The following is a 24,882-nucleotide window of genomic DNA, read 5'->3' as shown; positions in this document are numbered from 1 at the left end:
CACCCCCCCACCCCCAGCCACCCTCAACACCCAAGTCAGACTCTTCCTCCCGGCAGCGGTTCCCCGCCAGGGTTCCCCGTGGTCAAATGCTGCCTCTCCCGCCCCATCCTCGCACGCTGCTGAGGGCTCTTCGGGAGCTTTGGGTGGAAGACTGGGTGTCGGGCCTGAGGCAGGGTGTGCGGGGGCAGATGCAGGTGCGACTCCAGCCCCGCGGCGAGGCACTACAGAGAACTACGGTGGCGACAGTGTCGCGGTCACTGCAGCCACTGCGGCACAGCACTGTAACCGCAGCGTTCGGTGTGGGCTGTCATCTGCGCTGAAGCCAGTAACCGCGCACGCGGCCACAGGCTCAGTTTCCACCTCCACGTCCCCCGACCCTGCAGGGGAAGATGCCGTACCCCACGGCGGCGGCCCCGCCCTCCCCCACGCCTCGTACCCTCCCTCCCCGAAACCTCCCTCCTCGCAACCTCTCCATCCACCATCCACATCCAACCCCCACCGCACCCTGCCATCTCTCTCTCTCTCTCTCTCATTCCCCGGGGCGGAGACTGTAGTGAAGGGGAGTGGGCGGGAAGGAAATCTCTAAAAGTAGAGCGGAGAGGTTTATTTTAGGGGAGAGAGGGCTCAAGCCTGGAGGACAATCGCGCGGGGGGCAAGTCCCGAGCGGGGGAGGGGACAGAGATCACCTGGCAGGACAGCTGAGGACCGGAGCTTGGGGGACCCGAGCCCAGGCGGGGCGGGATCGCAGAGGAGCTGAGGGCAGGGGCCAAGGCTGGGGGCGGGACCAGGCGGGGCAGGTGGAGCCGCCGCGGGAGCCCGCCCGGCGGAGCCGAGGGAGGGGGCGGCTGGGCCAGGGCCATGGAGCTGCTCAAGCTGAACCGGAGCGTGTCGGGATCCGGACCCGGGCCAGGGGCTTCCCTGTGCCGCCCAGGGGGGGCCCTCCTCAACAGCAGCGGTACTGGCAACCTCAGCTGCGAACCCCCTCGCATTCGCGGAGCCGGGACACGAGGTGGGTGCCTCCCTAAGCTCCTCCACAAGCTCCCTCTCACTGCACCCCACAACACTGATAGAGGACCCCACTGCCTCCACGCTGCCACCTCAAACGCCCACGCCATCCTCTTAGGACACTCCCTTTGTCCCCAGACAGCTCCCCTGACACATTTGTCCCCCTCAGTTCATAAAACTCGATCCCAGCTCACACTACCTGGTGAGAACCCCTTCACACCCTGGTTTCCTGGTCATACCGAGAGCTTCTAATCACCCCCAAACACAGCACCTTCCTCAATACACAGCCACCTCCTAGACACAGAGGCAAGGACCTCCTCTCGCCAGTCCTTCTAGGTCTCTCTTTTGCCTTTGCATCCAGTTCACAGAGCGACAATGGAAAAGGAAAGAAAGAAAAAAAGGCAAGATTGGAGGTGGGGGGGCGGGGGGAAGGGGGCCGTTTGGGCAAGGGAGCACTCTGGAAGGCCTGAGTGGGAAGTTAGAGTTATAATCTCCCGTGTCCCCAACCCCAACCTTCCCCAAAGAGATCGTCAAACTTCAGTTAGGCTGGGCGCTGCTCCCTACTGCCTGTCTCCATTTCACTCGTCCTCAAATCCTCCTGCCTCCCAACTTGGAATTCTTCTCAAGGTCTGAACCCTCTCTCTTTCTCTCTCTGTCACCAAGTAATGTCTCCAAGTCCCTTCCAAGCCACCCCTCCAACCTGCCTCTCCTTAGGTTTCACTGTCTTAAAGCCTGGCTGGCCCCTGCATCACCCCATCACTTTGTGCCACCACCCCTTCAGACTACTTCCATTTACCCAGTCCCCAAAATAACTTTCACTCTTCCCATCAGCCAACATCTGCATTTTCTTGATGACCTGGCTTAAGTTATATATTTTCTTCTTCCTGTACCGTTCCTTTCCTTAGTTTCCTGGGTAACTGCTATTGTAGTCCCTGGGGACATAGGGATGAACTAGACCCAGTCTGGACCCTCCTCGGTACATAGTCAAGTGCAGAGAGGAGACAAAACCAATGGAAAAATCACAGTCAGCATAGGTAGACCCACAAGAGGGTCCGAATTGTGGGCACCCAAAAGGATCCAAGAACTTCACAGAGGGAACCTGGGAGCTGGGTCTTGACGTTGGAGTTTATTATGCAGACAAGGAAGAAATGGGATTCCAGGAGAGGAAATGGTGTTAAGCAGAAGGAAATTATTCCAATCCCAAAAAGAGAAAGTGGGAATAAATTATAATTCAAGTACTTTTTTACCCCATGAAAGAATGCATGCTTTCTCATACCAGTTGTTTACAGACTCTCGCTTAGATTTTTTCTTATTCAACAAATGTTTATTGGACCAGAGATTGTGCTAGACATCAAAACTGACACAGTTCCTATTTCATGGAGCTCGCAGTTTAGTGGAAGAGAAAGACAAGTAAGCAGGGGATTGCAGCACCAAGTACCTTGAGAGGGCTGTGGGAACACAGAAGAGGAGCACCTCTAGCCTAGCCTATCATTGGGAAATCAAAGTTAGCCTTCTGTGGAGGCCAAGTATGAACTGAATAAAAATTAAAAAGATGAGGGAAAGCCAGCCAAATGAATGGCAGAAAAGGCAAAAACCACTCCAACCAGAGGAACAATATGTGTAAAAGCCCAAAGTTTAAATCCATGGCACTTTTGTTCAGTGTGTCATAGTTTCTGGATGCCTGAAACATATACTATAAGAAAGGAATAATGAACACTCAGGATGAAGGCAAGCCTAAAGAGCCGTATAGACCTAAGGAGTGTCCATTTTATTTTGAAGGCAATGGGAACTACTAGAAGTTTCAGTAGTACTGCCAGGATTTGTTCTGTAGTGTAGAGGATGGATGGGAAGGCAAGACATGGAAGGAAGGGGGGTGGGGGGGGGGACTTTAGAAGATGATTATATTACACTGGTTCTGGTGAAAGATGACACTGGCTTATAGACTAAGTTACCGGCAATAAGGATGGAGAGAAGTGGATGTGTGAGAGGCACTTCTGGCATCAACAGAATTTAGCTATTTATAAGAAATGGAGAAGTGGGAAGAGGTCAGGGTAACATCCAGGTTTCTGGCTTGGACAATTGGATAGATGTTGGCGCTATATAATGAGAAGGGTAACAAAGGAACGGAAACAGATTTGAGAGAGGAGATAATAAATTCAATTTGGAACACACTGAGCGGAAATGCTGGTGAGATACTCAGGTGCAGTCACCTCGTAAACTGTTCAACCCAGGGGTCTGGAACCTAAGGGAGAGGTATGAGCTAGAAATACAGACTTGAAAGGTTTTTGCCTAGAGGAGGTAATGAAAATGATGGGAATAGATAAAATCATACAAAGATTGTGTAGGATGAAGAGAAAAGAGGTCCTGAGACAGGACCCTGAAGAAGGCCAATATTTAAAAGTCAGACAGAGGAAAGAAAGTCCAAGAGGGTTGAAGGTGCAGAAGATAGCAGGGACAGTCAATAGAGCACGGGACCCTAAGAAAGCGCAATGTGAAGTGATTCAAAGCACAGGTATTAAGAATTGGCCTCTCATCTGGCTGTTGTTACCCACACAGTCAGATGTTACACTGGCTGTCAGAAGTTACCCACAAAGACCCTGTTAGCCATGCTTACTCAGATATTACTCTCACAGGTGCTTGTTACCCAGGCTCACTCCAGTGTTACCAGTAGAAATTTGGATATCACCTGCACTATTCTGTATACTCCACACAGACTTGAGTGTTACCCATGTTCATGCAGATGCTACCCACAGAAAAACAGATGTCACCCACACTCACATTAATATTGCCCACATCATTTAGATGTTACTCATTTTCAAACACACTCATTTTCATTTTATTGTTATCTGCACATAATCTGATATTCCCCTTGCTCACTTAAGCAACCCTTCTCCAGATATTACTCACACATTCAGATATTACCCACAAAGATTCAAATATTCCCTATTTCGCTTGGGTGCTGAGTTATTTCACTCAGATTAGCATGTCACTTAGCATCTTAGGGCCTTAACTTCCCACATCCATGCTCACTTAAATACTGTCCACACATACTTAGAAAGAACTTCTGTCTCTAAAGAGACAGGCAGAAAGGAGAGGGCAGGCTCCAGCTTTAGAGGCACAGAGATGAAGGATGGATGAGGAAGAACAAAGCAGGTGCGTTTGTGTGCAGAGTAACAGAGATTCATTCTGGATTCTTCAATGGGCATGTGTTAACACCTATGTGTGGGACATGATGCTAAGTGCTGGGGATATGCTGGAGAATGAGATGGACACTGCCCTCATCCTCAAGAAGCTCATAGTCTAGTGGGTGAGACAGAGAATTAAACATCATCATAATAGAGTGAGAAATGCTGTGATAGAGAACAGAGAGGGAGGAAGAGTCACTGAAATTGAGATTTGATTGGGAGAAGGAGGTAGTATGATGAATGACAGAGAAGCGTGGGAGCAGTAGCAGGCAAAGCATTTTACAGAACTGGAGATTGGCCTCTGTTCTGATTCTTCCCCTTACTTGTTGTGTGCTCTGAGTAAATTATGTCACTGCTGGGTTCAGTTTGGGGATCTCTTGTAAATAGCATTTACTTCATGTCTACAACAGCTTCTGAATAAGTTGGTTGTTATGAGAAAACAGTTTAATTCGGGGGCTAAGGCAAAAGCCAGCCAATGTATAGGAAGATGGAAGAGGAAATTGCACTTCTGGGCCCTTCTCTATCTCCAACCTGGAAGGCTCTGCCGCTGCCCTCTCTCCCTTCAAGCTCTAGTCTCCCTTATGTGGAGGCCATGGATATGGGTAACTAGGCCACTTTAATTCAATTCAGTTTTGTCTAGGTCTGCTTGGCTGTGATATAGAGGCCCAAAGATATATCCATCTCACAATAGTCAGTGATGCAAATGACTGGGGTCGGCCCTCTGTGTGCCCAGCAAACCCAGTGTCCCTCCTGTGACTTCCCACAGCACTCTTCTGTGTATCCTGAACCTCACTCCTTATCACACTGTGTGGTGAACATCTGTTTATATATCTGAGTTCCCTTCCTTCTTTTCATGTTCTCCTGTGTCCCCAGTGCCTGGCATAAAGGGAATCCTCTGTAAATGTTTGATGAGAGGGAATGAATGTTTGGAGATCATTAAAATACAAGGCAGAAAGTAAAAAATTTCAAAAACATGTGTAAAGAACATGCATGGGTCAGAAGAAGGGGAGATTAACTCCTAATGAGATGCCCAGAAAGGCCTTACAGAAAAGGGGGCATTTGATCTGAGTCATAAGGACAATGGTAAATAGGAATTCACCAGATACAGAAAACAAGGTTATGATAGGAGGCAGTGGAGGGGGGAGGGGTGGAGCAGTGAAAGAGCTTCTAGGCTGAGAAACCAACATGAGCTAGGGAGGGAGTCATGAGTGCACAGGATGCCTTCAAGAAACTGAGTCATACAGCAGCTTACGTGGGTACATTGCAGGGGGGAGGTGGAAGGAAGAAGAGTGCAGTTCTCAGAGAACCTGGATGACGTGCTAATGGGTTATTGGCAGTAGAGAGTAGGTGAAGGTGGTTTTTTTAGACAATTAACGACATGATCTGACCTGTCTCTGACCTGATCCCAGGACCAGACCAGGGGTGCTTAGGCCAACCTGGTCAGGTAGACTACCCCGATGAGAGAGACCTTTGGGTTTAGCAGTTAAAGCTCAGTGACCTTGGAAAGAAGTCTCCTAACAGTGATGGGTGGACAAATGGGGCACTGGATTGTAATGGGTTGAGGAGTGAATGGAAAGATGCAAATAACCCTTTCAAAAATTTTGGCTACAAAAAAGAAGGAAAGATCTGTAGTAAAGCTTGAGAAGAGACAGGCTTTTCTTTTCTTTTTTTTTTTTCCTTACAACATACATTTCTTAGCTCACAGGCATGTAGGCCATAAGTCTCGGCTCTGGGGTGAAATCTGCTTCCAAGCTCATTCTTGTTATTAGCAGAATACACTTTCTTGTGGTTGTAGCACTGAAGTCCCTATTTTCTTGCTGGTTGTCAGCCAGAGACTGCGCTCAGCTAGAGGCCACTCTCAGGTGCTTGCTCTGCGCCCTTCTCCATCTTTCAGGGAGCCACAGCCATCTTCAATCTATGTATCGAATCTCATTCAAGTTTCTGGAAGTTCCTCTTCTGCTGCCAACCAGAGAACACTGCTGGCTTTTCAAAGATTCATGTGATTTGGTTAAGACTAATGGATAACCTGTCTTATCTTTTTTTATTAATTTCAGGTGTACAAAACAACGTAATGATTAGACATTTACACCCCTCACAAAGTGATAACCCCACCAAGTCTATTACCCCTCTGACACTGTACACAGCTATTGCAATACCATTGACTATATTCCCTATGCTGTACTTTACATCCTGTGTGTGTGTGTGTGGGGGGATTACATATATATATTAAATATTATTTTGTATTAGTTTCAGGTGTACAGTGCAGTGCCTAGGCATTTATATAATCTATTGAGTCATTCTCCCCTGTAAGTCCCGTACCCCTCTGACACCCTACATAGTCTTTACATTAATGATTCTATTCCCCCTACTGTATTTGACATCTCCAGGACCATTTTGTGACTACCAATTTGTGCTTCCGAATCCTTTCACCTTTCTCACCCATCCCCCAACCCCCTTATCATCTAGCTATCATCAGTTTGTTCTCTGTATCTAGAGACAGGATCTCTTAAGGAAGGGTAGAGTTAAGCCAATTTAAGGGTAGAGTTAAGCTTCAAGGAGTTATAAGGGCAAGGGATTCAAGTTCACCATTTACTGAGTGTGTTTGGGGGTGTTCTTGGGAAGCAGGGCATCTGGCTGGGTAGTGGGGGTTGAGGATAAGTGGGATTGGAGGATCTGGCTGAGTGGAGGCCGGACCCGCTATGGTCACCTCTCCCTCTTCCTACCCAGAATTGGAGCTGGCCATTAGGGTCACCCTTTACGCAGTGATCTTTCTGATGAGCGTCGGAGGAAACGTGCTCATCATTGTGGTCCTGGGATTGAGCCGCCGCCTGAGGACTGTCACCAACGCCTTCCTGCTCTCTCTGGCAGTCAGCGACCTCCTGTTGGCTGTGGCCTGCATGCCCTTCACTCTCCTGCCCAATCTCATGGGTACCTTCATCTTTGGCACAGCCGTCTGCAAGGCGGTTGCCTACCTCATGGGTAGGTGAGACAACCGCCCTGCCCCCTCGTCCCTCTCTTCTTCTAAAATCCTTGCCAGAAATCAGGGTGTTTCTTGGTGGGGGTTGAGACTGTGACACTAGTGAATGTGTAGTACAAGTCTCCTAGGTGACCCCCTCCCCTTCCCTTGCTTAGGGGTGTCTGTGAGTGTGTCCACGCTAAGCCTCGTAGCCATCGCCCTGGAGCGGTACAGCGCCATCTGCCGACCACTGCAGGCTCGAGTGTGGCAGACGCGCTCCCACGCGGCTCGTGTGATCGTGGCCACATGGATGCTGTCTGGACTGCTCATGGTGCCCTACCCCGTGTACACTGTTGTGCAGCCAGCGGGGCCCCGTGTGCTGCAGTGCGTGCATCGCTGGCCCAGTGCGCGGGTTCGCCAAACCTGGTGAGGGTGCCCCTTACCTATTCCGGGAAATTCTCTTTTCCATCTCCATCACATGCTTAGAACCATTCCCCAGAATCTTCCTTCAGCTGCTCCAAGGACTACCACTCCAATTCCCTCTCCGCACCCACCACCCTTGGATTCCTATTTGGGGCCCCTCCTCGGTGTTCTAGCCCTTCCCAGCAGCAAACCCGAATCCCACTTCCACCGCTAGGGCCTAAGCACCACCAGCCCTAGAAACATCAATCTTTGGCTCTGCCTCTATCTGTAATCATAGCTGACAGACCCGCATGGCTGCTGTGCTCTGCCTCCAGGTCGGTACTGCTGCTCCTGCTCTTGTTCTTCATCCCCGGTGTAGTTATGGCAGTGGCCTATGGGCTTATCTCCCGCGAGCTCTACTTAGGGCTTCGCTTTGACGGTGACAGTGACAGCGAGAGCCAGAGTCGAGTCCGAAGCCCAGGAGGGCCGCCAGGTGGTGCGGGAACAGGTGGGTGAAATCCATAAGGGGCGGGGCTTTGGAAAGGGGCAGGGCCTAGGATGGGTGGGGCGGAAAGGAGAAAGAAGAGTGTCTGGAAATGGGGGGTCAGGTGTGGGTTGGGCCGGAGGCTGAAAGGACTCAGCTGTCTGCTCTGAACGCCCACTCTCTGTGCTCAGGTCCCGCCCATCTAAACGGGCGTTGCCGGCCTGAGACGCGGCCGGCTGGAGAGGATGGCGATGGCTGTTATGTGCAGCTTCCTGGTTCCCGGCCTGCGCTGGAGCTGTCTGCGCTGACCGCGCCCACTCCCGGGACAGGATCCGGCCAGCCCAAGCCAGCCCAAGCCAAGCTGTTGGCGAAGAAGCGCGTGGTGCGGATGTTGCTGGTGATCGTTGTGCTTTTCTTCCTCTGTTGGTTGCCAGTGTACAGCGCCAACACATGGCGTGCCTTCGACGGCCCTGGTGCCCACCGCGCACTTTCAGGTGCGCCCATTTCTTTTATCCACTTGCTGAGCTATGCCTCGGCCTGTGTCAACCCCCTGGTCTACTGCTTCATGCACCGTCGCTTTCGCCAGGCTTGTCTGGATACGTGCGCCCGCTGCTGCCCCCGGCCACCACGAGCTCGCCCCAGGCCTCTTCCAGATGAGGACCCTCCCACCCCCTCCATTGCTTCACTGTCCAGGCTGAGCTACACCACCATCAGCACACTGGGGCCTGGCTGAAGGGTGGGGGCAGGGTGGGAACCGAGGCAGGACAGGCCAATTCCTGCAAGCACTGACCCATGCAGACGCACAAGACACACAGACAAAAACTGACACAAGATACTGACACCCAGTAGCATGAGCTAAAACCAATGCACAGGAAAAGGTGGCTTATCTGACACAAAGGAAACAAACCAAACCCCACACAGGAAACCAGGCACACTCTTGACATGGCATGTAGAAACATGGCACTGACCTTGGACGTACCCAGTCACAGCGTCCCTAGCAATGGACTATCCCTACACAGTGGGAACTCCGATGGCTGACTTGCCTCTCCTACACATACAGTAATGGCACGAATTCTTTTAGGAGCCTGGCATGGGGCTGACTCCTGAGATGCTCCAGGGTGCTCCCAGTTTGACCTCACAGTGCCCTTCCCCAATCAGCTCTGGAAATACCCCAATCTTACACATCCCTGACCAACAGGCTGGTTTGCACTGAAAAGTCCCTTCATTCCTTTCCAATTAAATACTGTGTCCCTGCCCCCTCCTCCCTCACCTGACCTCTTCAAGAAATAATAAATGGCTTGGCTTCCTCCTAAACTTCCTTTCTGGACTTTTTGGGGGGCAGGTCAGGCAGTATGGGATTTTGTGACCTTCCCTGTCAGGTCGTGCACAGCATGACCCCCTGCCAGGAAGCCCATGGTCTGAGGCTAGATGAGGCTGTGTCTTCTCTCTGGGTTGTCATCCCAGACCCACCTACACGTCAGTGTCGGAGTAGCTGGGAATAGGGATGAGGGTGGGAGGTTGGATATCCATAATACATCATGACTCCTGAGCGTATTTTCCTAAAGTGATGCCGTTGTTATGGTACTATATTAATAGATGCTTATTAAAAATTGAATGAAAAGATAAAAGAAGCACTGTATAATAAGACTCAGTTTATTCAAAGTGTGTTTGAAACACCAGAGGTCAGACCATGATAGATACACAGAAGGTACAGGAGTTAGTTAAAAACTAGGACCTTTTGGGCCGGCTGAGTGGCGCGTTGGTTAAGAGCTGGCTTGGGACGCCAGAGGGCCCCGGTTCGGATCCCACATATGAGGGCCAGTGACACTGCCCTCTACAGCTAAGATTGACCTGGCGCTGGGCTGCTGTGGGTCGCCGGTGTCGGCGTAGGCTGCAGTTCCCTGCTGCAGTGGGTTGCCATGGGCTACGGTGTGTAGCCGGCAGCCAGCGTGAGCGGCCAGCAGCCTCCGTGAGTGGCCAGCAGCCTCCGTGAGTGGCCGTCCAGAGGCTGGCGACTGATCTGCCTCACCTGGGAAGAGTGCAATGATGGTGCCAACTTGGACCAGTGAAGCAACATCCTCCACAACTAGACTGAAGAACAAAACGACAGCAACTTGTCTGTTCCCCTTCCCCCTGATTCCCCAGTGCTGTTCCCCTCCCCCAATTCCCCAATAAAATCTTTAAAGAAAAAAAAAACCTAGGATTTTTTAAATGCACTCTTCTCTAGTAGCAGAATCTGGCCAAGCCTTCCACCCCATACAAGCATCCTTACTGGCCAGCAATGACAAAGGGTGTATGTGGGCGGGGTCCTGGACCTGAATGAGAGTCCCACAGCCCAGCCTCTCTTTTGACTGTAAGACTGATCCAGCCCCAGAGAGAGGTAGAGACAGAAACATCACTCCCCCCCACACAGTGACAAACAGGGAAGAACAGATGACCTCACCAAGAGAACATACATGGATAGTCAGAGGTATAGTATGTTGGGAGAGGGCTTCCTTGACACTTCATCTTGTAACAGATGGGAAAACTGAGACCCAGAGCAGGAAAGAAAACTGCTCAAGATCTTACAGCAAACTAGAGCAAGACAGAGATGACCCTGTTGAAATAGACACTGAGCTAGAATTGGGAAAGTACCCATAGCCATCAAGGGGTAGCCAAGTTTTGTGGGGCCCGGAGCTTATAAAATTTGGAGTTCTTTTTAAAGAAAAAGAATACAAAATTACAGATACAATATTGCTAGGATGCTGACCAGGCCCTTGGGAGAGACCTGTGCGAGTGAGGAGCCTGGAAATTTAAGCCTCATCAGCTTCACAGCTAATAATGCCTCTAAAATCCACCCACTAACTACACTGGACAAAGACTTGATGGAGTGAAGGACAGTGAGAAAGGAGTGGGTCTTCTGTTTACCAGCGCTGAGGCAGCTCCGATCCAGCCTTCCTACAGAGCTCTGGGCTACAAGAGGAAGGAGAAAAGGAGAGAGGGCATTCAAGCTGTCAACCAGGACAGTGCTGGTTAAAAATAGAATCCTAGCCCGTCTGAGGAGCTGAAGGCAAGATATTGGGCCTTTCTCTCTCATACCAATTTTTCCAGAAGGTGGAAGTAGGGTTGCCCATAGGCTTCACAGCCCTCCCTGCCCCCCATCCCCACTATAATTACCATCCCTTCTGAATGAGATGCAGCCTTGAAGAGGCTGCCCTACTGTCAGCCTCTCCCGCTGGGGCCTGGGCTCCTCATTACCACCAGATGGCAGTGGGGAGCCCACTGGGGGAGGGCTCAGTCCAGCCTCAGCCCGGAGTGTAAATTCAGGTACTATGGGGATGGGGCTAGCCTAGCCTAGAACCTAGCACATAGGCATGGCCTGAAAAACCCCATTTCACACATTGGGCAGCGCTTTAGTTTACAAAATACTTACACATTCCATGCTCTAATTAGTAGACATGGAATCTTGGGAGCCTCCCATCTATTTTCCATCTCTTGAAATGTGACAAAAACATTTCAAGCCCAGATATAGTATCTCTTCCTCCATGAAGTCTTGCTTGACCATCCTAGCAAAACCCGTGTGCTTGTACAGTACTTACTGCTTTCTCTCTTCTATTATAATTATTGGTGTCCTTGCCTGATTTCCCATGTTGGGCTGGGAACAGCATGATGTAGTGAGAAGATGACCGAGACTGGGACTAGGGGTGACCGAGGGGAGTGGTGGCAAAATCTAATGCTTCTTGGTGCTACATGACAGGCATTTTATGTACACCAATTCATTTCATTCTCAGAACTCTTCTACAGAGCATTTTTCTTCATTTGACAGAAGAGGAAAGTGAAGCTGAGGAATTTAGGTCCTGCAGCTATTGGAATGAGGGCAAGAACTAAGTTCAGGTATCTGCCTCCAAAGCGTTTTCTCTTTCCATTAATCTGTGTTGCCTTCTTTCAAGCCTTGAAGACCTGGGTTCCAGTGGTCCTGCCTTTTAAAAGTTGTAAGATTTTGTGCAAGTTATCTCAGTGAGTCTCAGTCTAAGCTGTAAAACAGGAATAATTACATTAACTTCTGTGATATTGTGATTTTTATAATAAATATATACTCAGTCTTCATCCCTATTCCATTCCTAGCACAGAGCTCCCAAACCCTTAGAATTTTCTAAGTGTGGAGAGCCATAAAGGTGTCTTTTTGTTATGTTAATGGTGTCTTTTGGAAAGCCCCTAGGTCACCTAAGGATGGGAGCTGATTGCTAAAGGAACCAACTTTGTGATTAGAGGGTTGGAACTTATGCCTAATGATTTAATCAACCATGCCTACATAACAAAGCCTTCACAAAAATCCTGAAGAACTGGGTTTGAAGAGCTTATTGGTTCGTGAACACATGGAGGTTTGGGACAGAGCGGTTTGCCTGGAGAGAGCATGGAAGCTCTGTGCCCTTTCCCCATACTTTGCCCTATGCATCTCTTCCATCTAGCTGTTCCTAAATTATACCCTTTTAAAACTGGTAATCTAGTAAGTAAATATTTCCCTGAGTTCTGTGACCCACTCTAGCAAATTAATCAAACCCAAGAAGGCGATTGTGGGAACTTCCAATCTATAGCTGGTCAGTAAAAGCATGAGTGACAACTTGGACATGTGATTGGTAACTAAGCGGGGAACAGTCCTGTAGGACTGAGCCCTTAATCTGTGGGATCTGACACTATCTCTAGGTAGATAGTATCAGAATTGGGTTGAATAATTTTAGGACACCCTAAGCAGATTGCTTGGTGTTGTGGAAACACACACACACACACACACACACACACACACACACACACACACACTGTAATTGGTGTGAGAATGGTAACTGCATGCTGCAATTTTGAAAATTAAATAAGGCAAAGCTCAAAAGCGCTTATCATTGTACCAGGCATAGAGCATAAGAAGGGTTAGACTTGAAATTGCCTCAAGACCAACAAAAGGAACAGCACCAGGAAACAAGGCCCTCTGCAGACAGAAGACCACCCCTAACTGAACTCTTAGTACAAGGGGAGGCTTGGGGCCTGCAGGGAGGTGGTGTTAGAAAGTGGTGGAGTCAGAATTTGAACCCAGGTCCATTACCAAACCAAAGTTTTTGTTTGTGCCCGATACTTCAGAAATGTCAGAGTTTGGAATAAGGAAAGGTTTATTGATTGAGAAGGTGCCACCAACCAAAAAGATGGGAGACCTACTGGTGACTCAAATCCATCTTGTTCGCTGGACTAAGGGGTTTTTAAGGGGTTAGAGGAAAAAAGTTATGTGGAAGTGCTGGTGGAGCAAGTTTTAATTGGAGAAACTCGAACTTGGCCATTTATGGTAAAGGGGCGTCAACACCTGATCTTCCCGGACAACAAACCCTTGGCTTCTGAAAGGGTTTTGGTATTCAAGTTCTGGTCCTTTGGTTTCATGGGCAGGGGCAGAGGGTAGACTTTAGCTCTGGTTGCAGCTGGAGGTCAAAGTTATCTCTTCTGCGCATGCTTTAGCTGCATGACTTGCAGTTTTGGTCTGTTGTCTCTGAAAAGCAACTCGGTATCTGGTTAAACAGTGTAGGACCATTTTGAACTGGTTCTGTGGTGACAGGCCTGCCTGACTCCAAAGCCCATGCTCTTTTCATTCTACGCCCTGACTTTGACCTCCCAGGGGGATCCCTCAGGGCTGAAGAATTGGGAGCAATTTGGGACCACTCAGGACTCTTCCCAGGGCTCAGCGTAGAAGAGCAGGTAAGTCTGTACCTCTGCAGGCTTGGGTCTTTCAGCGAACCCAGTTCTAGCATCCCCATCCCTGGAGGGAAACACCTGGAGATTCGTCTCCATAAAATAAGAGGAAGTGAATCAGCTGTCCTGGAAAACTCATCCCCTCAAACCTTGCAGGAAAGCAGCAGGTTTCCTGGCTAAGTCTCAGAAACCCTGGCTTATATGGAGACAAACCAGAAAAGGGAAGGTGTCACAGTAAACATGCACAGAGGGGGACCTAAGGCCGGAAACTGGTGCCTCTCACAGATGATTCAAGCCACAGTTAGAGGACCACACACTCTGGTTACTCAGGTCTGACTAGTGGGGAGCAAAGGAGGCTTTATGTAAAGACTATGTTTCTTTGAGTTATCTCTGGAAGAGGACAGGTAGGCGGGATGAAACGCAAGCAGAAAGGGTGGGGAAGAAAGCAGGCCCCAGGTGTCAACGCTCTGTTGCTGGAATCTAATGTCTGGAGGTGGGGCCCTCTTGGAAATGGCATCCCTTACTGCAGAGTCTAGCTGGGGTCCTTTGGCTGCTTCCCACTCGGAGCCTCACTCCCATCCCCCAACCTTAGGGGTTACTTGGTCAGTCAGGCTCTTGGTCCATCCCAGCACCAACCACAGAGATGAGCACCTCCCTCTTGGTAGAGCCAGGTCTTTTGGAAACAGAATTCTAGTCCATCCACGTAGCCACATCATGAGGGAAGGAAATAGTTAACCAGCTAGGCTCACTGAAGGAGCACTTTGTCTTAATCAAATAGTTTTAGGCTCCAGAACACTAACTGGGCATATAAAGAGTGAGAGATTAGACATGGAAGGGCTCTTTAGGAAAGTATATTTGAATGATAAGGCGGGTTTGAGTGATAAGACTGTCCATTTTCCCAGGGTGAAACAAGTAGGCTTTGAGTAAAGTGGGAAAGGCAGAAACACAAGATATTCCCAGCCAGGATACATGACCCCTTCTATCCTTCAAGAAACAGAACTACAACACTACACATGGGCTAGGAGAGGCAGGTGCAAAGGCCCCACCTGGACAGGGGCAGAGCCTTCCAGGTAGAATTCAGTGTGTGAGCAGGAGGGAAAACCCCTTTCTTGCCTCAAACCAGAGATAACTCCCCGATTCTTCCAAATTTAGCAATACTGGCCCTCCCTGAAGTAATGGGCAGCACTTCAGGGCATTTGAAGGTCAGCCCCCAACCTGTGTGGACCTGGAGTTCTGCCCAGAAGAGGCAAGTGCAAGAGCATTGGGATGGTTGAAGCAGGAAGTCTGGCTTTAAGCGCAGAACTTACAGGTATTGCAGCCAGAGAGATGGAGGGCCCTCACATGTGTCAGGGAATAGCTGCAGCCACCAACTTGGAATGGTGAGGCAGGTCAAACCAGGCCTAGACAGCAAAACTGCGGACCTGGCCAGAGGAGATCAATATGCAGCTACAGTCTAGGGAGCTAACACCAGTTTCCTGATATGAACAATGGTCTCATCTGCAGAAGGACCTGGTACTCAGTCTACCCAATGCCACTTATTAACCTTGAAGTGACCAGCTCTAACTGGTTACTTTCCTTTTCTGAGCTTCCAGTTTCCCTCATCTCTCAATATCCCTCACCTGGGGATATTTCATGCCTTGCTATGTAGTTGCAAGGGTTACATGAGATGAAGTGGCTATCTCCCCCAGAAAATGTACAAGCTCAGGAAGACGGGGAGAGGCCCTCGCATTGAAACAATTTAGCACCCACCTCCATATATAATCCAAAGTAAAAATAATACAGAATTATAACATAGTGTAAGAAGTCCAATAAACTTCTGCCTTCTCCATTAAGTACTTCAGAATCTTCTATTTGAAATGTCAAACATTGATTTACTTATTTTAAGTTTGTTAGTCATATATGCACATAGTTTAAAGAGTCGACTAGCTCCATAACATTAATACATATAACAGTCGCCAGCTCCCTGCATTGTTCTTCTCCCTTTCCCCTTCCCCATCACTTTCAAATCTTTTAAGTATTCTTTTTTTTTTTTTAGTATTTATCCCCGTATCTTTTAATAACATACTAATATTACTTCTGGTACTTCTGTTTGGCAGTATTATCTATTGACTATCCACCATGGAAGATGAGGGTTTAATTCTCATTTCCACCATCAGCCTACCAGATACACATACTCTTATACCGCCTTTCCACCCAATAAAATCATAACATAATTTGTTATTGTGATAACCAGGCCCCAAGGGATCCCCAATGATACTCACCTCCTTGTATTCATGTCCCTATGTAATCCTATCCCACTTTTAGTAAGGCTGACTTGTATGACCAACACAATATCAAAATGTTTAATAAAGATGGGATCAGGGCCGGCTGAGTGGCTCAGTTGGTTAAGAGCTCGCTCAAGAGTTTGAGCTCTGAGCAACAGCGGTTCGAGTCAGCCCGAGCTGAGCAGCTGTGAGCTGCCAACAGGTGGCGGGATGGCTCAGCTAAAAATAAATAAATAAATAAATAAATAAATAAATAAATAAAGATGGGATCCAACCCCTACACTTGAATGACTTGGCCTTACCTCACCTTAACCCAGCCATGTTGGGTCCTATAGTTATTTAACACTTTGATGTTTTGTTCATCATGGATTTTTTTTCCATTCATTTTATTTTTTAAATGTTGCATTAAAATATTTTTTTATCTTAATCACTACATGTTTTGATGCCCCCTTAAATCTTGCACCCAAAATATATAAGCACCTCGCTCACTTTATCTTAATTCCAGCCCTAACATATTCTAATAGCTTAAGCAAGAATGCATGGAAAGTAAATTTTTAATAACTTCATGTCTATATATGTCTAATTCAACTCACACACTGAATTCATAGTTTGGCTAGGTATATAATTCTAGGTTGGGAATTTTTTTAACCAATATTTTAAAGATGTTATTTTTATAAAATCCAAAGTCATTTGACTTCTGATCCTTTGCTTTATGTAGTGGCTGTTGATTTTGGAATTTTGTTGGTTATGTATGTCATTCCTATTCACAGTAGGACAGACTTAAAGTTTAGCAATGGAAGACTAAAAGCTGATTGGAAGTCCTGAAGAGTGGGTGGAGCTTTTCAACTTGAAGCTTCTGGTTAGACTGTTCATTGGGAAACTCCATGTGTCTGGACCTTCAAGTCTTTCCTCTTGGATTAGTCAGATCTCCTAAAGAAAACTTTTTCAATTTCCTGAATAGAAAATAAAGGCCTGGGTTCCAGCATTTGGGGAGCCAGTGGGAGGAGAAGATGTGGTGTGGGGTGAGGAGGGATGGGTTGGGCTTACTAGGCATTTAGTGAGCGTATGCGCACTTAAGCTTCTGGTGGTTTTATGGTATCCCTGCCTTCAACTGCACCTGAAGAACCCTCAGTTTCACCTTCTCCAGACAGATCTCCTATTTCTGCCTGATGAGAAGAGCAGTAGGGAGTTAGGGAAGAGATCTAGGAATCTACCTTCTTCCCAATAGCTTTCAACCAATTTTCTTTTATTTTTCCTGTACCCCACTTTCAGAGATACCTAGAACCACCAGGCCTTTTGAGGGTTCTATCATTTAGCAGTGGTGGTTCTTTGCTTACCCTGTAGTGTTAGGTTTCTGCTTACTTGGGTCCACGATGTCATTCGACATCTGTCCATCTGTTTTTCAGTTTCCAAAATGTCATAATCTCCGAGGATTTATGCCTTTTTAAAAAATCTGTTGGGCTGGCCGAGTGGCATATTGGTTAAGAGCTGGTTTGGGACACCAGCTCTGAGCAGCAGGGCCCCGGTTAGGGTCCCACGTGAGGGCCAGTGACGCTGCACCCTCTACAGCTAAGATGGTGAACAACGGCTCAACCTGGAGCTGGGCTACCATGGGTTGCTGGTGATGGCATAGACTGCAGCCCCTGCTGCAGTGGGTTGCCATGGGCTACTGTGAGTGGCCGGCAGCCAGTGTAAGCGGCTGGCAGCTGGTGTGAGTTGCCAAGAGCCGCTGTGAGCGGCCGTCCAGAGGCCAGCAACCCACCTGCCTCACCCGGGAAGAGCACAATGATAATACCAACATGGGCCAGTGAAGCAACGTCCTCCATGGCTGAACTGAGGAACAAAAGGACAGCAACTTGTCTGTTCCCCTTCCCCTGATTCCCCAGCACTGTTCCCCTCCCCCAATAAAAATCTTTTTTAAAAAAATCCCTTTAAACTCAGTTAAGGGATCAGGGCAATCCTCAGCATGCTGCCAGAGGGGTAACAGAGCATGGGAGATGAGGACACAGCATACACTTTGCCTAGGATAGATGAGGAAATCCTATTCCCTCACTTCCTCTCACTCTCACTCATATTGCAAACACTGCATTAGGAAAGGGGGATTACTGTAGCTTTAGTGGGACTTAAAACGAGAGCAAAATTTTATGCCTGCATTCAAAGTGCAGTATTTCCTGGGAAGTGCACTAGGCCTCTGCTTAGTTTTTCTATTGAATTATCCAGCATGAGATGAGCAGCGTTGGGAGGTAAATTTGAGCCTTTAAAAGAGCAAATACTGCTGATGCTTGTGGAAGTACACTTTTACTATCAGCATATTCAGTGCATTCCTCAAATAACCATTTTAATTCTAACAATTACAACATCAGTTATTTCCTATAGAGAGCATGGGCTCCCAAGAGTTGGGTTCTGGGTCCCACTTGTCTGATCTTTGCCTGCCATAATTCGTCCCAAGGTCAGGGTGTAAAGGAGAGACCTACCGAAGCCAGTTCAGGAGGAGGTGCAAAGATGCGAGGTGTGCCCAAGGGAGGTGGTTCGGCGCCAGGCCCTTTCCTTGGTGAGCCCCAGAGAAATCGGATTGTTTCTCAGGTGCTGTGGCGCTGCATTCGCCTCGCCCCCACTCATGGGCGCACGTGAAGCCACTGCGCTCCCGAAAGCTTTGCATTTCCAACGTCTGATGGTGAGAACCGGAGCCAAGCACCACCTGGAAATGGCTGAGGCCAGGAAGGTTGAGTGGCTGAAAGGGAAAGAGGCTGAGCACAGGGGTGTCCCCGGCTGAAAGGGGCTTTCGGTGCAGAGGGGGAGGAGGAAGTGCAAAGAAGAGTGGCTGGGGGAGGCTGAGCGGTGGGGAGAAGCTGGCAACAAGAATAGGCTATAAGGAGAAGGTGATGAGAGCAAAGGGCGGGGGGAGGGGTGGTTTGAGTGAATGGTCAATAGGGACAAGGAACAGATGGGCAAGGAGAAAGAGGAAAATGAAATAGAGGATGGAAAGCTAGGAGAAAGAAAGGACTTAGGAGGAGAGCCAGTGTGCCCTCTGACTCCAGCAGGGAGGGTTGCTTACCAGGGACAGGAAAAACACATGTAGCTGTGGAGCCCAGAAGTAGCTGCCTGGGTAAGCCTTGATTCTGATATGTTTTGATAACCCTGCAAGGCTCTTGTTCAGCAGGACTTGGCAGACACTGCAGTAACTGTCGGGTTGGGTTGTAACTGTTGTGACCTGGCAAAATGCAAATAACTGTAATAATCCTACCTCCTGGTCACATAATACTTAACCCTTTCACGTGCTTTCCCTTGTTCTAATTTGGTCCCTGCAACGACCCTGGTGACATCTTTAGGTGGTTGCATTTTACAGGCAAAGAAGTTCAAGCTCAGGTGAAATGACCTGCCCAGAGTCATAAATCAAGTAATACTGAGGTTGGTTGTGATCTTACTGAAGCCAGTGTTGTTGGACTAGTCTGGAATAAAAACAATTATAGCAGGATGTGACTCAGTGACACAGACCTGATGACTTGCTGAGCCCACAAAAAAAAAATGTCTCCAGACTCAAAAATCCTTCCCTCTTCATCCATAAAGTTTAGGATAGCAGAAGCTCCTCACCCTGGTCCTCAGGTCTCCAGGTTCCACTATAGCATCTCTGAGAGTCCTCAGTGTAGAGCCCTCTATCAGGCATACATTTACTCAGAGTAACAATCAATTCAGAAATTAGGAGCCTGTCTTAGTCCGTTCAGGCTGTTATAACAGAATACCATAGATTGGGAGGCTTGTAAGCAGCAGAAATTTATTTCTTACAGTTCTGGAGGCTGGCAAGTCCAAGATCAAGGCGCTGGCATGTTCGACGTCTGGTGAGGACCTGCGTCCTAGATGGCTATCTTTTTATTGTAAGGGGCAAGGGAGCTTTCTCTGGCCTCTTTTATAAGGGCACTAATCCCATTCATGAGGGCTCTGCCCTCATGACCTTATCTCCTCCAAAAGGTCCCACATAATACCATCATCTAGGGGGTAAGGTTTCAGCATATGAATTTGGGGTACACAGCATTCAGACCATAGCAGAGCTGTAAAGGACTCACTGCTAAGGTGTCAAATATGCTTAGGTAAAATGATCGATCCTTTGTTCTTCAGGAGTGAGGCAGTGCTACAGCCATCTAATCTCTTAGACTGGCTTGCCAGCCCTCCTTTATTAGTTTAGAATGTGTTTAACCTTTCTTCTGCTCCATATAACTTAGGTGTTCATTTAATCTATTGATGCTGAACCCAAGGGAGGATTTAGGAACTTTGGGATGAAAGGTAGGAGCCAGCTAGTGAAAGGTCTAAAAAAGCTTCCCAGGCAGATGGAATAGGGAGGCAAAGGCTCTAGCGCAGGGATGACCTTGGTGAGCTCGGGAAACACAGGTCCCAGGAGGCTGAAGCACATAACCTTGCAGGCTCAAGTATGAAATCTGGGCAGGGGTGGGCTGGTGGTACGAATGTCCCCTTAGAGGCCTCAATTTAATACCACAGAGCAGTAGAGGAGGTGAAACAAGAAAATTTATGCAACCTGTCTAAGCCTCCTAAATGAAGAAGGCTGGTAGAGATGATGTGGGGTGAACAGGAAGAAACACAAAGAACTCCAGTTTGCAACACAGAGAGCCAGTGACCTAAGGAAACTTATTGAGAGCCATACTAGTCTCAAACACAGAAAATGAAGGGTGTAGGGGAGGATATTTGAGACCACACACCCAGTTCAAAGCTGCAGACTGTTTTAAGTGACTTCTTTCTAGAAGATTCTGTGAGGACTCTGTGGACACCTCTGAGGATGGAGATGTACTGTCTTCTTTATTTAAAAAAAAAGTGGGGGAGACCTTTTATATTGTCGATGGCAGTACATGGAAGTTTATTACTCACTGGCTCAGGGCTTGTCCTCTAAAAATTTATAGTTAGAATATATAAATAGGGTTTTAACAGATTGTCTGATGGTAGGTATGGTTACATTGAAGGATAAATTCCTAAAAGGTAAAAAAGTACTCGAATGTAACTCCATCCAATAGATTTCAGAGTCCTAATGAGTTTCTGTATAACCCTAGCCTTAGCAATTTCACTTGAGAGAAAATGATGACATAAAACTCTTAAATGTTTGTTTTTAAAGGCCTTGTTTTTAAATTATTCACCCCTTCTTTCTGGGGATTCTGTACTGTTTCCACCTTATACCAAGCCACAATCATCTCACCCCTGGATTATTGCAATAACTAATTTATTTTTCTGCTTCCATACTTGTATCCTTACAGGCTGTTCCTCAAACAGCAGTCTGAATCTTCTAAACACCAAATCAGGACTTCTTTTTCCCAGTAATGGTGGGCTCGGTTATCTGGATCAACCCTCCAGCTGAAAACAACTTGAAAGAGAAATACTGAACAAAATATAAGAACATGTCCTTTTTTTCTTTTTTTTAGCTGAGCCATCCTGCCACCTGTTGGCAGCTCAGCAGCAACTCAGCTCGGGCCAGGCATCGAACCGCTGTTGCTCAGAGCTCGCACTCTTGAGCGAGCTCTTAACCAACTAAGCTACTTGGCCGGCCCCTCCGAGAACATTTTCTTAAAATCAATGAAGAGATGACAAAACAATAAGGAATTATCATGCCAAACAGTGAAGGGGGAAGACTTGAGAGGGGTAAGAAGGCATCGGAGTCACTTTTGCCCTGAAGGCACTTCCATATTCCCCAAATTAGAATGTTTGCTTTGTCAGAGTAGTGAGTCCCAATGTACGGAGATCAAAGCCAGGGGCTGGCAAAGTCAGGAGTCCAATAGGAGACTGTGGTGAATAGACGCTAAGGTACCCACTCCTCCCCACCCCAAATGTAGGGGAAGGAGCCCTATGACTTTGACCAAAAGAATATGGCGAAGTGATGGAATGTCACTCCCGAGATCATTATGCTATAAAAGTTTCCATCTTGTTAGTAGACACATGGCAAGGAGCTTAGGGCAACTTTTAGCAAGAGATTAAAGCCACAGATTCAAGAAACCCTGTGAATCCCAACAAATACAAAGAAATCAACACCTAGACTCAACATAAGAAATTGTAGAACGCCAAAGGAAAAAAGAATAGCTTAAAAGCTACTAGAGAACAGGATAAATTATGTTTAAGAAAGGTACGTAGTACATGGGAGATTTAATAAATATTTGTTAAATGAATAAACCATCGTGCTGTATTTGGGAGCTTTTCTGCTTACTAGCTCTATGCCTTGTGTCACCTGACCTCTTTGAAACTCAGTCTCCTAGTCTGCAAAGTGTAGATGACAAAACCTACTTTGTAAGGACAAGTGTCAGGATTAAATGCGTACTGAGTTATGCATAAGACCTAACAGCTCCTACTATATATTAGGTGCCCCTGTTCTATGCAGATTCTCTCCCAAATTCGAGTTTCTGGTCTGTTCTATGTAAATTTACTCTCTAGTCTAGGCCTCCAATCCAGGCTTTTTTCCCAGTTCCAAACATCCATCTTGAAATACTTCTGTATCTAAAACATATTTCCTTCCCTCCCTTTTAAAGGGCTAGAGGCTTCATAAAAACATGTCCTATTGCAGTAACACCTGTTTGGTGACAGGCAGGAAAAAAAGCTGAGTGAACAAACATCTAGCTTAGAGTGCACCTGATAATTTCCTGACCTAAATTACACTCAGCAGTATTTTCCGAATTTCTGTCATGTTAAGAATTACCTGGGCAGTTGTTACGTTGTCAGAGAGTGGGCCCTTCTCGGCTCAAAGTCCAGGTCCTTGGCAACTTGAGCAAAGAATTGAACAAGATCCCGGAATAAAAGTAGTTTATCAGAAGAGATAGTACATTTCAAAGAAGTAGAAGCAGACCCGAGCAGTAGAGAATGGCTCAAGGGCCCGTTATTAGAAGAGAAATTATTTCAAGGAGTTTGGAGCATATGGAGCGGGCCACGTGCAAAGGAGAGGCCTGAAAGGCTCGAAAAGGAACGAAGGAGATCAAAAGGGAAGAAGCGTCCAAAAAGAGCAAGGCAGACTTCCCAGGAGTTGGAGTTTTTATCCCCTTTCTTTAGAAAGGGCTGTTTCCCTAAGGGCGTGGGACCACTTGATTGGCACCTGTGATTGACAAGAGGTACTGCGCTGGTGTGAGTGACTGGTCTGATCTATTTAGGTATTTTGTGCCTGTTTGTTTTCCTGCAGGGGTAGGTAATTACAATACAAAGGGGAGTTTTGGGTGTAGAAGGAAGTCACCTGGGCGGTCACCTTCTGTGGGTCATGCAAGAATGCAGAAACCCAATGCCTGCCTTTAACTACCTGCCTTGTTTTCCCCTTGAGAAATGAGATCCCCATAAAATCTCTATGGGGAGTTGAGGGACAGGAGGTCTTTTCTTCTGTATCTGCTTCCTGCTGGGCAGGGGCGTAGAGCTGTCCCTGCCTATTGGGAGTTCACGGAACTCTCACCCAACCTGATCTCAGATGAGAGGAAGGGGTCTCGAGATCCGCCTGGAAGACTGCGCTGGCTTCTTTGGTTGTGACTGTTAATCTTGTTAGGGTGTCATCTGTATCCCCAAGGCCCCTGAATAAGAAAAAATAGATTTTAATTAATAAATCTGTTAGCTCTACAATCTACTGTTTAAGATTCAGAAACTGATTTGCAAAGCAATTAAGAAGCAAGGAGTGGGAGGCCTTTAGTCTAGAATTCACAAGCTGGTTAGAAAAGTAAAGCCAACAGCTAAGGAACTAGGGAGGAGACTTAACATTTCTAGACTTAACATTTCTATAGGAAATAAAACTTAAAAGTTTCTCAGTAGTGGGGGTGGAGGGGCGCTACTCAGTTGGCTGGTAAGTTACAGTTTTTGGTTCTCTTCTTCTGAACAATGTGATTCTTTAGGTTTAGGGTAAAACCCAGGAATCTGACTTTTTCACAAGCACACAGTTGATTCTCACCATCATGGAATAATGGGAATATGGCTAGGAGGTGAGGATTACATTGGCCACGCCACTGATTAACTGAGTGAGCAGTATTTCCTACTCTAGGAAAGGAGAGAAGAAACTACAAATAAGAAGCTGACCTGTGAAGGTGGATTAACTTGGCCCATGTCTGGATAGGTTCACCAACTTTGGGAGACATAGGTGCACATTAACTGTTTTAAGGCAAGCAGACTATGCTCCTATAGGATGAGCAATAAAGGACAAAAGGGGTTTTGATGTGGGGACCTGGGAAAGCTCTGTGAAGGAAGTACACTCAGCTAGACTACTCTCTAGGCTTCTAGAAAATTTTTTTACGCGAATATAAAAAGGAAAAGGAATTCCAGGAAAGAAAAATTGTTCTAAGCAAAGAAAGAAAGATAGGGAATGCCCAAGTTGGTCCTAGTAGAAGCAAGCAAACTGAGGCATTCCTTCCATACTTACAGGGAGGTGCCTAAGCTAAGAGGGTGGGGAGATAGAAAAGAGTCACTCGGAAATGAGTGCACAATTTGAAAGCCCCCAGCAGAAGATGGGGCCAGATTAGAGGACAGAACGGGCAACAAGAGGGAGCAGAAACCTGGAAAGTTTCCCATGAAAAGGAACCCCTGAGACAGAGAAAGCCCGAGATTAGTTCCTACCTCAGGATCCCCGATCCACTCCTTCAGGGATCAATTTCTGATTCCACAATGGACTGGAAGATCCTGAAACTTTAGCCCCCAAATATCAAAACTCTTGCTAAGCCACCCCAGTAGTGGGTAGAGACCCCGAGATCCCCTCCTGAGATTGTAAACACTTCCTTGGCTGCTCTGATCCCTGCCTACCCACCCAGCCTCTCTCATTTGTTCAAAACTCCTGTGTGTCCTTGCATCAGGAATTTTTTTCATCAGCAATTGCCTCTGCCCAAAATGTTTTCCTCCTCCTCTTCATTTGTTACATTCATTTGTCAAGTCTCAGTT

General features: G+C 47.4%; 1 protein-coding gene across 1 annotated transcript; it reads left to right on the top strand.

The window, feature by feature from the left end:
* The first annotated feature begins 472 nt into the window (after positions 1-472).
* CCKBR (cholecystokinin B receptor) lies at positions 473-9,346 on the top strand. Its single transcript, XM_019668338.1, has 5 exons — positions 473-1,009; positions 6,918-7,169; positions 7,323-7,572; positions 7,884-8,056; positions 8,224-9,346. The coding sequence occupies exons 1-5, from the start codon at positions 859-861 to the stop codon at positions 8,763-8,765; spliced, it is 1,368 nt and encodes a 455-aa protein (XP_019523883.1). The 5' UTR covers positions 473-858; the 3' UTR covers positions 8,766-9,346.
* The last annotated feature ends 15,536 nt before the right edge of the window (positions 9,347-24,882 follow it).

This window comes from Hipposideros armiger, unplaced genomic scaffold (assembly GCF_001890085.2).
Source record: "Hipposideros armiger isolate ML-2016 unplaced genomic scaffold, ASM189008v1 scaffold_525, whole genome shotgun sequence".
NCBI classification, from domain to species: domain Eukaryota; kingdom Metazoa; phylum Chordata; class Mammalia; order Chiroptera; family Hipposideridae; genus Hipposideros; species Hipposideros armiger.
This window is presented reverse-complemented; position numbering and strand designations above follow the sequence as displayed.

Excerpts from the sequence above, each read along its gene's own strand:
- CCKBR (XM_019668338.1), top strand. The coding sequence starts at position 859 with ATGGAGCTGCTCAAGCTGAACCGGAGCGTGTCGGGATCCGGACCCGGG. Across the intron at positions 7,170-7,322 it reads GGCGGTTGCCTACCTCATGG|GGGTGTCTGTGAGTGTGTCC; the intron begins GTAGGTGAGACA and ends TCCCTTGCTTAG. Across the intron at positions 7,573-7,883 it reads GCGCGGGTTCGCCAAACCTG|GTCGGTACTGCTGCTCCTGC; the intron begins GTGAGGGTGCCC and ends CTCTGCCTCCAG.